Below are 13,912 nucleotides of genomic sequence, written 5' to 3' on the forward strand. Positions count from 1 at the left end.
ATTTAATAGTTCTCTCTCCAGACATAACACAGGTTTAGTGGTTTAATATAGTGATAAATTACTTTTGCTGCAGCAGTATGGCTATGCTGTCCACACACTTTTTGTTTAGTAAGTATGCAATTAGTCTCCAATACAGATAGCTAATAACACTTAGTTTGAGCGATTTTATGAAAAAATCCAGGGCAGCCATCATTAGTGACTCCTGCCTAGTTAAATGGCATGTAGTGCCTTGGCCACCATATTGAGCAGCATTTAACTAGGCAGTGCCACTGAATATCTGCTCTTACTGCTGCAGCACTATCTGGTTAATGCTGGGGTGGTCTGTGGGCATAGCTTGGGTGGAGCTAGTACTTAACTGGTTAGCGGCAATATTCAGTCCATCAACAGGTTAAGTAAGCAGATAAAGTTATGACATCAAATGAATATTGAGCAGTACAGGGTTATCTTCGGAGTGGCTGCTGTGACCCAGATATTTAATACCAGTGTTAAATATTTATATATTTATTTATTTATGGCATTTCTATCCCACATTAGCCCAAGTGGAACTTAGGTTCGATGTGGCTTACAATATAAACATAAAAGAAAATAAATAAAATTGGAGTTACATTTAAATAATACATCATAAAAGATATTATATAGGAAGTGAATGTTCTAACTTTGTTGAAGATTGAGCTAAAAAAGTAAGTTTTCAATAAATTACAAAATAACCCATAATCACTAGTATATCTAATTTGTTTAGGAAGAGAATTCCAAATTTTGATGCATTGGTAAGAAAAGTTAGCATTGTGGATTGTTTTTTAAGATACATTCTCTGAGGACAAGCAGGCTACTTGTTACATGTGGGTCGATGTCTGCGTTGACATTTTGCAAGCAAAATACAAAAACGTTTTTCCAGAGTCTTCTGGCGCGCATGCAGCGCAGGCTGATTTTTCCGCCCGTTGCGCAAGCGCATATCGGTTTCTTTTTTTTCCACGGCGAGGTGTGGCAGGTTTCTCCTGTGCACCTCGCTTTGGCCCGGGATCAAGAGTCTTCATTTTTCGTGTTTTCATATTTGTTTTGTTAAAAAAAAAAAAAAAAGAGTTCCTTGCTTTTATTGTTTGGTTTAGTTTCTTTTCTCCAATTTTTAAGTTTTATTTCTTTTTCGGCGCGGCCGTCCTTTAGGGGGTTTCTCCCCTTTTGTGTCCTCTTCTTTTTGGCACAATCGCGTCATTTGATTTCGCCAAAGCCGTTTTTCCTTCCATGTCATCAAAGACACCCAGCGCCTTCAAATGTACTCAGTGCAACCAGACCGTCTCAGGTACCGATACTCACTTGTGGTGTATCCAGTGCCTTGGGCTCGACCATAGCCCAGCCGCTTGTAGTCTGTGTCTTCGTATGAAGAAACGTACGAAGTGTCTCGAGAAACCCAGTGAGAAAAACCGTTTTGGGGCTCGATCCGGTCCTTTGACATCAACATCGGTACCGAGGTCATCGGCGTCGACATTGAGGGAAGCATCGAAGTCGGGAGGAGAGGTAATGGCTGCTGAGAGACTAACATGCGCAGGGAGCAGTGAGGCGTCAAGTGAGTCTCCACCTGCCTCGAGGCCGCCTGTTATGCAGGCCCCTTGGGACCAACCTTCTTCAGACCTGGCCCCGAGGAGACATGAGGATTCCACGTTGTCCTCATCGGTACAGAGGAGTCTCGATGACGGGCGTCAAGCGAAGGCGAAGAAGCAGCGTCATCATTTTCCTTCGACACACGGTGCAGGAAGCTCCGGGGCATCGAGGGCACCTGAGAAGCGTCAGCGCTGAGAGGACTGCTCCCCCTCTATACAGGAGGTGTTGATGCATAGGTCTCCTGTCAGCCCGGTACCTTCTCCCGAACCTTGGCAGATTCTGCCACCGGTTGTTCCACTGACCCCGCAGCCTTCTCCGATGGTGGCTTTTGACGAGCCTTCTGTACTGTCTGCTGCAGCGGTGTCTGGCCTTTCACCTGTGGTAAGGTCCCCGGCCTTGGTTCCGCCTGCGGCATTGGTGTCGGCTGCCACCCAGGTTGACTCCCCTTCAACGTTGGTGGAGGAAGCTTTGCCACAGTCCAAGCGGGCATCAACCTCTTGATATTGCCATCAAGTACATCGATCCTCAGCTTAGAGGCAGGCTCAGTCTTGGAGTGCCCTGAGAGAGGTCTTATCCGATACTGAAGAGGAGCGTTCATGGGAGTCAGAGGAAGATCCCAGGTACTTTTCTTCTGATGAGTCCTATGGGATTCCCTCTGAACCTTCCCCTCCGAACCTTCCCCTCCACCAGAAAGTAGACTATCTCCCCCGGAGAGTCTGTCCTTTACATCCTTTGTACGGGACATGGTTACTACTATTCCTTTTTCTGTGGAGGTTGAGGATGAGCCCAGGGCTGAGATGCTCGAGGTCCTGGACTATCCTTCTCCACCTAGGGAGGCTGTGACGGCTCCTCTACATAAGGTACTGAAGGAGGTCCTTGTGCAGAACTGGTCATACTCTCTGTCTGGCCCCGTGATCCCCAAGAAAGCTGATTCCCAGTATCGGATCCACGGTGAACCTGGGTTGATGAGGTCCCAGTTACCTCACAATTCCATGGCAGTGGACTCCGCCCTCAAATGAGCCAAGAGTACTAGGGACTATGCTTCAGCGCCCCCAGGCAGAGAAGCTAGAACTTTGGACTCTTTTGGGAGGAAGATGTATCAGACCGCTATGCTCTCCGCCCGAATTCAGTCATACCAGCTCTTCACGAGCGTCCACTTGCAGAACTCGGTGAGGCAACTGTATAGCTTTGGTGATGCTGAGCCTTTTCGCCAAGTGATCAGGCAGCAGAAGGCATGTCGAAAATTCCTGGCCAGGCGCACGTTCAACACTTTTCATGTAGCATCCAGAATCGCTGCACAGGGTATAGTGTTGCGCAGACTCTCATGACTGCGTGTCTCTGACCTGGATCATTCGGTCCAGCAGCGAATGGCGGATGTTCCTTTCCGGGAAGAAAACCTTTTTGGTGAGAAAGTAGAGGACCTTGTTGACCAGATGAAGAAGCATAATGATGCTATGGATTCTTTCTCCTGCCGGGTATCTTCTGCTACAACCTCCTCATCAGGAGGTATTTTGAGGGAACAGAAGTGCTCCCTATTCCTATGCTAGTCATAGGTACACTCCGGCTTCTCAGCAGCCTGCCCAGGTTCAGCCCCAACGCGCTTGTTCTCATCAACAGTGTGCGCCTAAGGCCCCTGCTGCTCCCCACAAAAGCAAGGGACGGGCTTTTGACTGGCTCCAGTTAAGCATAGCTACAGTTAATGTCCATGCCGGACGACTTGCCGGTTGGGGGGAGGTTAATATTTTTTCACCAAAGGTGGCCTCTCATAACCTCCGACCAGTGGGTCCTTCAAATAGTCCGGTTAGGATACACCCTCAATCTAGAATCCAAACCTCCAAATTGCCCACCGGGAACTCATTCTTACAGTTCCCAGCACAAACAGGTACTTGCAGAGGAACTCTCCGCCCTTCTAAAGGCCCAAGCGGTTGAACCTGTTCCACCGGGGAAGAAGGACTGGGATTCTATTCCAGGTACTTCCTTGTGCTAAAGAAAACAGGGGAGATGTGTCCCATCCTAGACCTAAGGGCCCTGAACATATTCCTAGTCCGAGAAAAGTTCAGGATGGTTTCCCTGGGCACCCTTCTTCCCATGATTCAGGAAAACGATTGGCTATGCTCTCTGGACTTAAAAGATGCTTGCACACACATCTTGATACTTCTAGCTCAAGGGAGGTATCTTCAATTTCGGCTGGGAACACAACACTTTCAGTACCGTATACTGCCTTTTGGTCTGGCTTCTGCGCCCAGGGTGTTTAGAAAGTGCCTTTGCGGTAGTTGCAGCATCGCTACGGAGACTGGGAGTGCATGTTTTTCCTTATCTCAATGATTGGTGAAGATCACCTCGGAGAAAGGTGCTCTGGAGTCCATGCGAATGACTGTTCAGGTACTGGAGCTAATGGGGTTCGTAGTAAATTACTCTAAGTCCCATCTCACCCCAGTCCAAAAATTGGAATTCATTGGAGCTCAGCTGGACACGAAGACAGCTTGAGCTTATTTCCCCGAGGCAAGGGCAGACAACCTCCTGTCCTTGGTGTCCATAGTTCGAGCGTCTCAGCAGATCACAGCTCGGCAGATGTTGAGACTTCTGGGGCATATGGCCTCCACAGTTCATGTAATACCCATGGCACATCTACACATGAGATCAGCTCAATGAATCCTAGCTTCCCAGTGGTATCAAGCTGCGGAGGATCTAGAGGATGTTATCCAACTGTCCACCGATTTTCGGAATTCTCTTCAGTGGTGGACGATCCGACCCAATTTGACCATGGGACGACCATTCCAAATTCATCAGCCACAAAAAGTGCTGACGACGGATGCATCCCTCCTGGGGTGTGGAGCTCAAGTAGATGTGCTTCACACTCAGGGAGCCTGCTCCTTTCAGGGGAAAAGGTCTTCAGATCAATCTCCTGGAATGGCGAGTGATCTGGAACGCTCTAAAGGATTTCAGAGATCAACTATCCAACCAACTCATTTTGATTCAGACAAACAATCAGGTTGCCATGTATTACACCAACAAGCAGGGGGGCATCGCATCTCACCCTCTGTGTCAGGAAGCCGTCCATATGTGGCTTTGGGCGCACCGTCACAGCATTTTTCTCTAAGCCACTTATCTGGCAGGTGTAAACAACAGTCTGGCCGACAGGCTGAGCAGTGTAATGCAACCTCACGAGTGGTCGTTGAATATGCGCGTTGCCCGCAAGATCTTCTGAGCAGTGCTTATTGGTTGCTGCTTGCTGCTGGTGAAAATCTGCTATTTAATAGGTATGTTGGGGGGGCGGGGGTTGTTTGAGAGATCATATGGTATGCAGGCGAGAGAGAGGGAGAGACCAAATTGTAGGACAAGACGAGTTCTTCTGCCCACCCATCTTGTGCCCAGACCCACCCAAAACTGGGTGTCTGGCTACACCCCTGCACTGAACTCCTGCCATCTGAAATACTTGACCTGGAAGGTCATGTTCTTGGTGGCTGCTACTTCATCTCATAGGGTCAGTGAACTTCAGGCCCTGGTGGTGGATGCACCTTATACTAAGTTTCATCACAACAGAGTAGTCCTCCGCACGCATCCTAAGTTCCTGCCGAAGGTGGTATCGGAGTTCCATCTGAACCAGTCAATTGTCTTGCCAACATTTTTTCCCCGTCCTCATGCCCACCATGGCAAAACCAGTTTGCACACCTTGGACTGCAAGAGAGCATTGATCTTTTATGTGGTGCGGACGAAGCCCTTCAGACAGTCCGCCCAGTTGTTTGTTTCGATTCCAACAGGAGGGGAGTCGCCATCGGAAAACACACAATCTCCAGTTGGCTAGCAGACTGCATTTCCTTCACTTACGCCTAATCTGATTTTGTTAATTATATCATAACAGTTTTGGAAAATGGGATGTAAATGGGATGTCATTAGCATAAATAAAAGAGAGAGACCATTGCTCTCAAGTAGATTACCAAGAGGAATCCTTATGATGTTAAATACGATGGGAGACAAGAGAGAACCCTTCAGTACGCCACAACTAGAAAGCCAGGATGAAGAGAGAGTGCCTATTTGTTTAACTTGGTATGATCTAGATTTCAAAAATCCTGAGAACCAATCATGGATAGCACCACAAATACCATAATGGTCAAGCATATTTAAGAGAATATTGTGATTGACAATACTGAATGCGCTAGACATATCGAATTGGAGTACTATAATTTTATTACTAGTACTGAGCTCCCATCTGAAGCTGGCTAAGAGAGTGGTAAGAACAGTTTTGGTGGTGTAGGAAGGTCTATATCCAGATTGTGATTTATGCAGAATGGAGTTGGAGATACTCCATTCATTGTTGCAAGACCATCTTTCCATGACCTTGACAAATACAGTGGTGGAAATAAGTATTTGATCCCTTGCTGATTTTGTAAGTTTGCCCACTGACAAAGACATGAGCAGCCCATAATTGAAGGGTAGGTTATTGGTAACAGTGAGAGATAGCACATCACAAATTAAATCCGGAAAATCACATTGTGGAAAGTATATGAATTTATTTGCATTCTGCAGAGGGAAATAAGTATTTAATCCCTCTGGCAAACAAGACCTAATACTTGGTGGCAAAACCCTTGTTGGCAAGCACAGCGGTCAGACGTCTTCTGTAGTTGATGATGAGGTTTGCACACATGTCAGGAGGAATTTTGGTCCACTCCTCTTTGCAGATCATCTCTAAATCATTAAGAGTTCTGGGCTGTCGCTTGGCAACTCGCAGCTTCAGCTCCCTCCATAAGTTTTCAATGGGATTAAGGTCTGGTGACTGGCTAGGCCACTCCATGACCCTAATGTGCTTCTTCCTGAGCCACTCCTTTGTTGCCTTGGCTGTATGTTTTGGGTCATTGTCGTGCTGGAAGACCTAGCCACGACCCATTTTAAGGCCCTGGCGGAGGGAAGGAGGTTGTCACTCAGAATTGTACGGTACATGGCCCCAATCCATTCTCCCATTGATGCGGTGAAGTAGTCCTGTGCCCTTAGCAGAGAAACACCCCCAAAACATAACATTTCCACCTCCATGCTTGACAGTGGGGGACGGTGTTCTTTGGGTCATAGGCAGCATTTCTCTTCCTCCAAACACGGCGAGTTGAGTTCATGCCAAAGAGCTCAATTTTGTCTCATCTGACCACAGCACCTTCTCCCAATCACTCTCGGCATCATCCAGGTGTTCACTGGCAAACTTCAGACGGGCCGTCACATGTGCCTTCCGGAGCAGGGGGACCTTGCGGGCACTGCAGGATTGCAATCCGTTATGTCGTAATGTGTTACCAATGGTTTTCGTGGTGACAGTGGTCCCAGCTGCCATTGAGATCATTGACAAGTTCCCCCCTTGTAGTTGTAGGCTGATTTCTAACCTTCCTCATGATCAAGGATACCCCACGAGGTGAGATTTTGCGTGGAGCCCCAGATCTTTGTCGATTGACAGTCATTTTGTACTTCTTCCATTTTCTTACTATGGCACCAACAGTTGTCTCCTTCTCGCCCAGCGTCTTACTGATGGTTTTGTAGCCCATTCCAGCCTTGTGCAGGTGTATGATCTTGTCCCTGACATCCTTAGATAGCTCCTTGCTCTTGGCCATTTTGTAGAGGTTAGAGTCTGACTGATTCACTGAGTCTGTGGACAGGTGTCTTTCATACAGGTGACCATTGCCGACAGCTGTCTGTCATGCAGGTAACGAGTTGATTTGGAGCATCTACCTGGTCTGTAGGGGCCAGATCTCTTACTGGTTGGTGGGGGATCAAATACTTATTTCCCTCTGCAGAATGCAAATAATTCATATACTTTCCACAATGTGATTTTCCGGATTTAATTTGTGATGTGCTATCTCTCACTGTTACCAATAACCTACCCTTCAATTATGGGCTGCTCATGTCTTTGTCAGTGGGCAAACTTACAAAATCAGCAAGGGATCAAATACTTATTTCCACCACTGTAATGGGATTGAGATTACAGGTCTGTAATTGGAAACAATTTTTTGGCTTGTTTGGGAATTCTTAGGAATAGGAGTCAGGGTAATATTGCCACTTCTTAGAGGAAATAGGGATAAGATAGGAGTGTAGATAATTAAAAAATCAGTGGGGGGGCTGATCTAAGCAGATAGTTTGGACAAATGTCAAAGAGAGATTGCGATTTGGCATATTTGCATAATAACTGTCTAACTTGATCCACTGAAAAAGAATGAAATGCAGACCAAATTCTGTCAGCTTGCAAGCAAGACGATGATTGATCATGTTGATTCAGGAAATGCTCAATTGAAGAGGGGAAGCTATATAGTTCCAGTCTGATTTTAATTATTTTCTGTTCGAAATAGTTTGTCAATTGATCTGCTGAAGACAGGAATTCATTAATTTTAGAAACAGATTGAGTGTTAAATAAGTTGTTAACCAAAGAGTATAATTTCCTAGGGTTGACTTTTATTTCACGTATAAACTTTGAGTAATAAGTAGTTTTAGCCTTAATATTAAGTGCTTATATCCTTTAAAAGTTTTTTTTTTCAAAGAATCAGTTGGTCCATGGTTCTTTCCCAGACTTGCTGTCTGCACTTACACTTCATTTCTAAAAGAGAGTCATTAATCCAGGGGATAATTTCTTTTTGGGTCTAGTTTTTACTTTTAGTGGAGCCAACTCATTTAGTTCTTCTTTATATGTGTCATTCCATTGTTGTATAAAGTCTGTGGAAGGAGCTGAGATGAGCAAGTTAGTCATCTGATCTTTAGATCAGAAGCTTACTGGATCAAGTTTGCTTCTAGTAATAAAAGTATGAAGTTTATTGGCTATATTGGGACAACTTATAGTTCTTTAATTAAGTTTGAATATTAGGAAAAAGAAGCCAGCAGATCAATATTGCCTGACACAGGCCGTGTTTCGCCCACCAAGGGCTGCGTCAGGGGCTAATTTTCCAGGGTTGACAGCAGTGCATCTGCTTGTGTTGTGTTAAGAGTCACATCATTTTAGGCTTCTGCTGTATGCACTGGTTTTTCCAATCTATTATACACCACAAGTTTTCCGTTTTTAGAGTTGCTCCTTTCAGAAGGTTTCAAATTAGCCCCTGACGCAGCCCTTGGTGGGCGAAACACGGCCTGTGTCGGGCAATTTGTTTATATTCGGTATCTTCAGTAAAATCTTTCTGATGTTATATTGATCTGCTGGCTTCTTTTTCCATATTGGATTTTGCAGATCGTTTGCCTTGTTGTTTTTTGGGACCCTCATAGTTTGAATATTAGCCCAGTATGATCTGACCATGGAATAGGAGACCACTGGGGTTCTGATATAAGAAAGTTTGTGGGATCGCTAAGTTTAGTTGCTAATATATCTCATTGATGACCTTTGACATGAGAGGACAAACCATTAAAATGTGAGAATCACCAAATACCAAGAAAATCAACTGAGCAGCTTCAGATGATTTAGGGAGTGCTGATGATATTGTATCTGCCCTGATTTTGCCTTCTCTGCCTTGGAAAACAGATGGCTCCAAACCACTGTTCTTCAGTCTCCCTCTCCGAGTCACTCCTTAGGACTAATGCGGGATTTGACTTGTAACTATGTGCTGGAGGCCTGACTTAGTAATGGCTTTCTTGGTGTTTAGGTGTTTGCTCAACAAGCTAGATAAGGTTAGACCCCAAAATTGCCCACAAAGGTGCATGACATAATATCAGGGCTCAGTTCAGCTTGCAGTGGTCAGTGGCTTAACAACCATCATAGGATAAATATTACCCCCTTAGTTACCGTTGTGTTTACCTTTATCTGTATATCATTTAATGTGTCTCCTTTGGAGGACTTATGTATTCTGGGATTTCTTTTTTCTGTCTTTCTTTTATTGTGATTACTTGAATTCTTTAGCACTTGCAGCACATGAATCCAGAGACTTGTGGGTTGTGACCATCCACTAGCAAGTGGAGATAGAAAGCACTGAACTCTGTCTTATCAGACAGTATGCTCTTGGTTAGTCAGTATGTCTCTATCTCCAGCAGGCCGTGGACAGTCTGTCGCAAGTTCCTGGTTTCATCTGTATTGTGGCTCCTGTTTTTTTTTTCCCAGTTCAGTGCCCGCTTTAGTGGGTACACTTGGTGGTGCCAGGTCCCTCTCTTATGTGGCTACTTGGATGGGGTTGACTCTGTTGCAACCAGCATACCCTAGGCCAGAGAGGTGAGTCAGAACTTGTTCCTGGAGATTTGGTTAGTGCTCCTTTACATTTTTTCTCCCTCTTGGGGCTTACTCGTGGTTTCACTTGCTCTTTCCTTGTGATGGCTACAGAGCCTTGTCGGCGATGCTGTTGCTATGCAAAGCAGAGAGCAGCATTGGGGAAATGTCAGCAATCCCATTGCAGGAAGGCTGAACATGTCTGATACTACTGGTCTCCCACGCCTTGAGACAGCTATCTACAGTGAAACTCTGGCCAAAGTCAGTGTGATGGATCGACCTTTCACACGTCGTTTACTACACTTGAAGTTTAAGTTAAGTAGTTTCTCACTTTTCTTTGCGGATCCATTCGAAGTCAGTTCTGTGAAGTTAGCATTTTTACACTTAAAAGAAATAAGGTTTTTTTTTTGGTGCCAGTGATGATAAATAGCCCATTGATTTTCCTCAACCCTTGTTTTTGAAAACGATCATTTGGGTTGGCGGTTGGACTTGTTTCAGAGGCTTTTTCCCCTTCTTCTTATTCTAAATTCTATGCACTTCACAGAACCATAGTTTTATGAAAGTACCAGTTGCCACTACTTTAGAGAGATTGTTGTGTTGTATAGTATTGGTACGTTCTATTCCTTGTTGTGATATATGATTATTAAACATCATAGTACACCCTGATATTTCTATTTTAGATCAACATAATTTATTTAGCTTTCCGTTATTGGCTGCTAGACTGTGAATTTTGGCTAGGTGGAGAGACCCCACTCCCCCAACTATGTTAAAATGGATTACGAAGATCTACCTTATTGTAGATGGAGAACGCTTTAAAACGGCCCTACTCAACCAAACAGAAAAATGGATACCTTGGACACTTTCCCTTACTATTGATGAATGTAGTGATATCACTTAATGGTGATTCCTGACACACAAAGGTCACCCACCCCCTAGCTTGAAGCATTAACTCTGTCTCACATATAGTGATTACTAATTAAATACTTATTCTTGTACATAGATTGTGGTTTAAATAGTTGATGTTTTTTATATTATGATTAATGTGCAGTAAGACTGTACTGATTCTTGTAACACCATTTCTGTATTTGACTTAGTAGTTTCTTCTTTACAGGTTGTCTTTGAAAACATTTTTTCAGTAAAAATTAAACTTGGGAAAAATATTTTCAGCTGAATGAAAAAAAAAACTGAAGTAAGTAGCTTAGCATAAGTGTAAGCATCTTCTTAAGCCAAGAAGGGACTGAATGTATTAAAAAGTAAGTTGTCCTTGTCCTAGCCAAAATTTTTTGAGTTAGAATAACTCAGTAGGTACAAATGTGAAGCAAACATTTTCATACAGTGTGCAAGTTTATATACTGAATACCCCATATAATGAGGCTTGTTATAATATGGTCATGGGTAGAACCCCCCTCTTTTTTTCTGTAATTACATATTACACTCAAGGTGCTTTGGGGTCTAATGACTAAGATCATGATAGCTTTAGTTTCACCATGATCAATTCCATAGCTTTTTCCTTTATTTCAAATTCCACGAATTAAAGGCCTTGTCTGTAAATCATAACCAGACTCAAGGCACCTATTTTTCGCTGCCTCAAATATATTAATGCTCCTAAGAAGTTGTTAGTACAACTTCATACAATATGGAAGAGAATCTGAGAGATCTATATACCATGGAAGTAATTTTAGAAGGTTTACATGTGGACAAAATGCCATGTATATCTATAAATTATTATACACCTGTCAGTAGCAATCTTAGAAGAGGCACTACTTATGTGTACACATTCATCATGCACAGATTTGAAAGAGTGTGGTTTGCACAGACCACACAATTTTTAGTTCAGAGATCAGAGCTGATGCAGCTATTGTGCCTCTCTTGGTTTGTTTTGCTGGACACCATATGCAAACAGTGACTTGGTCCTTGCTTCACACCTTCACTGCACATTATTACCGCACGGACCAGTGCAGTCTTTATGACCGGTCCACTGCTGAACAATGGGCAGTGATCTATGAGCAACTCTGATCTTGGGAGTCATTCAATCGCATACTTGATAGTCTTGCTTATTGACAGAGAAAGCATTGTTTCTCACCTGTAACAGATATTTTCCACAGACTGCAGGATTGATCAGGCATGCAGTCACTCCTACTTTCCCAAGTTTTACATTTCTTCTTGAGCTGTTGATCTAACTGAGGAGACCGCTGTGTGTGGGAAAGACCACCAGCATTCAGAGCTTTACACTAGTTCTGATCTCTGAGAGAGCAGTTCCATCCTGGCACCATTATATAACATCACCGGGCTGTGTGCCAGATTAATCCTGCTCTCTGTAGAGAACACATATTGCAGGTGAGAAACAATACTAATTCACCCAGCCTTTGCCCTTGGGAATGCCTAAATGTATACTGTGTAAAAGTACTTACTCTGTACCTGTATTGCATTGTTTTATACATGTATATCTTCACATTTTACAAGCTTCTATGTAAAAAGGTTTATAAACCTGTTTCTCCTCTTTTCCCCAAGGTCACGTCAAGGTTTTCCTGATCTTTTTTTTTTTTTTGTGGGAAGTCGTCTTTATCAGATTTGGGAAGTGTGTATAGTGCTACAAGATGTACACAGAACATCAGAGAAGCACATAAGAGGCAGGCCTTGCTCCCTGGAGTTTACAAATCTGGTAAAGTCAGACAAGTCACACAACAGAAACAAATATGAGTGCTGAATTAAGATGGCAAGGCCACAGTAGGAAAGGTCTGAAGTAGGGGCAATAGCTGTGATTAATTGAGGAAGGCGCAATGCATCATTGAGTGAAGCTGTGCAAATTGAACTATTTTAGGAGTTTTAATTAAAGAAAACAACTGGTGGAAGTGGGTGACTGATTTTTAGTATTATATTAACTCACATGGGAACCTGAAAAACAGCTTCCAGCCTCCAGATGGCTATCCTTTCACCACTAGTTAAGTATTTTTGTTGCCATCAAGGTAGATGGGAGGGAAAGATTTTGAGAAATCCAGTTGTATTAGCAAGGCAGTTTAGGGTGTTAAATTGAAGAGATGGACCCCTTTGATTTTGTGTTTTGCAGATTCATCTAAATCTGTATAAGAAAAGCAGAGAAAGGATATGGGAGGGATTTCAGGGCAGCAGTATGGTGCCACTTCCTAGTAAGTTAATGACCATGAGATACATTTTATGGCTTCATAAGATTTTCAGTTTTTTAAATTTTTATTTCTAATTTATGCGCACTTATTCTACATTTGAGTGCCTATATTTTGCATGTGAGATAGAAGTGAGCTATTCAAACCTAGGAGCCAGTGGAGACAGCCATGGTGGAACAAAGGGATAGAGAAGTTACACAATGTATAATAATAATGCTTTTATACATAGTGTGAGTCCTGTATGTCTCTGTTCCATCTCAGCTGTCTCCTCTGGCTCCTTGGTTTGATGTTCTGTGGAGGTGTTTTCTTCCAGTGTTTCCTTTGGAAGAGGTGAGATATTTTGCTAGTGTGTAGTTTTGTATAGGAATCCAGCTTGTTCTGTTTTCCAATCTGCTTGTCTCAATGGGAGGTGTATCAGTGTTCTAGGGCAGTCCCAGTATTTGCATTGCTATTTTGTATAGATTGTAAGCAACTCTGCTTACTAATCCTATGCCTCCATTTCTGTGTTCCCCCCTCCTGTTCTACTGAGAATGGAGGGGAAGGGGTGAGGGCATAAGAGTTAAGGGTTTGTCTGCATATTTCTAATTAATGACTCCTTATTCTGTTTTTGGTGATGCTTTTCTTGTGTGTTGTACATTTGACCAATATGACATAGGCTGTGAATGTGCAATTTGAGTAGTTCAGTTCAGTTTTTCCAGTAGGATATGCACTGATGATAATTTGGGTTAATGGGCTGCCTAGAATAGGTTATGTAGCCTTTATGAGGATAGCTTTATGCTGCTTTTCCCACATATATATCTGATTTATGCATGAAAAACAGTTGTGTGGCTGTTTAATGGATAGGTGAACCCAGAAGCATAGTTGCAATGTATGTGTAATTTTATAAAATATACCAGTACATGGATAGAATACACAGACACACACACATTTACATACTGAATCGGGTGTAAATGTGTGCATTGGCATTTTCATGCTGTTGGAGTTGCATTTGGGAGTCTGTTTTGCGAAGGTACCTGGATACCTATGT

General features: G+C 43.4%; 1 protein-coding gene across 10 annotated transcripts in view; it reads left to right on the forward strand.

Moving 5' to 3' along the window:
- Positions 1–13,912, forward strand: part of XRCC4 (X-ray repair cross complementing 4) — a 344,725-nt gene that overhangs the window by 54,618 nt on the left and 276,195 nt on the right. Inside the window, exon 1 of one of the 10 annotated variants that reach the window (XM_030193350.1) lies at positions 12,801–12,891. The exons of the other annotated variants lie outside the window; for them this stretch is intronic. Within the exon in view, the coding sequence (XP_030049210.1) occupies positions 12,876–12,891 (16 nt within the window). The 5' untranslated portion in view covers positions 12,801–12,875. Of the gene's footprint in view, positions 1–12,800; positions 12,892–13,912 lie in introns of those variants that run through there. 10 annotated transcript variants of the gene reach the window in all.

The sequence above is a fragment of the Microcaecilia unicolor genome, chromosome 2 (assembly GCF_901765095.1).
Source record: "Microcaecilia unicolor chromosome 2, aMicUni1.1, whole genome shotgun sequence".
Lineage (NCBI taxonomy): Eukaryota > Metazoa > Chordata > Amphibia > Gymnophiona > Siphonopidae > Microcaecilia > Microcaecilia unicolor.